Raw genomic sequence first — 1,005 nt, 5'->3', positions numbered from 1 at the left:
TTTCCGTTATGGAGACTCTTATTGAGGACAGGTGGACGCAAGCCAATGCCGCTAAAAATGAAAGCATGGAAAGATGAAAGCAGTTGTTTCTGAGTTTGGGAAGGTGTTTGCAAAATAATAAGGAAAGAGTCAAACTTAAGTATTTTCTTTTGAGCTAAGCATGTATATGTGTTTTGTATTGTTTTGTAGAAGTTTGCTAATAAAGATATCATAAAGATTAGAGACGTAATCATCTAATGGAAATGCTGGTAGTATGGCTCCATGTGTGTGTTCAAAAATCTCTTCAGCGGATGCACTCGTGTTAGGGGTAAGTAATACTTCGCTTTGGCTAAATTCAGGATCATGCACTATTTCGACTTAATAAGGAACATTCTTGGATCTAGAAAGGGGCAGATCTGGAAATTGGCAGATTGGGTTAAGTAGAAAGGGTAAAAATTGTGGGTTTTTTTAATGTTTTTTTTTTAAATCTACAAATTTTGACGCATCTCATGCCCTTTCATAAACTAATATCTGCTTAGATATAAGCATACCAACTAAACCAACATACACAGGGTAATACATAAATTCAAAAGAGGAATTAACTGGGAGATATCTATTGCTGATCCCTTTTAATTCCTGTATTGATGTCTATGCAGTAGAATGATTATTAATTGGTCTCTTTTATTAAGCTATAAACAGAATTAATGTAGCTCTCTTAATAAAAACACTAAGGAATCAATGAATATCATGCTCTTTCCCATCTGAAGGAGAAAAACTTTTCCACTGGATGTGAACTTTTCCTTTGAATTTGGCTGCTGTGCAGACCAGTTTTCCCTGTCGCCTGCCTGACTGTCCAGCAGAAGTTCTTAACCTCTTTGAAGTTACACACCCCTTTCGACATAGGAAAAAAGCTCTGAACGTTCTCCTCAGACTCATGTCTATATCATAATCTTTTGTACTCATTTTTTTTTTTTTCTGGGGGAAGACAATGTCCTTCTGGAACCCATTCATTGGCTTTAGGTTAAG

The 1,005-nt window shown here is 36.0% G+C and overlaps 1 protein-coding gene across 1 annotated transcript in view; it reads left to right on the top strand.

Annotated features, from left to right (window-relative positions):
- The first annotated feature begins 253 nt into the window (after nucleotides 1-253).
- Nucleotides 254-1,005, top strand: part of MS4A13 (membrane spanning 4-domains A13) — a 15,447-nt gene continuing 14,695 nt past the window's right edge. Inside the window, exon 1 of the mRNA XM_011379478.1 lies at nucleotides 254-307. Within this exon, the coding sequence (XP_011377780.1) occupies nucleotides 254-307 (54 nt within the window). The remainder of the gene's footprint in view (nucleotides 308-1,005) is intronic.

The sequence above is a fragment of the Pteropus vampyrus genome, unplaced genomic scaffold (genome assembly GCF_000151845.1).
Source record: "Pteropus vampyrus isolate Shadow unplaced genomic scaffold, Pvam_2.0 Scaffold360, whole genome shotgun sequence".
In the NCBI taxonomy this organism is placed as follows: Eukaryota; Metazoa; Chordata; class Mammalia; order Chiroptera; family Pteropodidae; genus Pteropus; species Pteropus vampyrus.
Note: the sequence above shows the minus strand (reverse complement) of the source record. Positions and strands in the feature narration are given on the sequence as shown.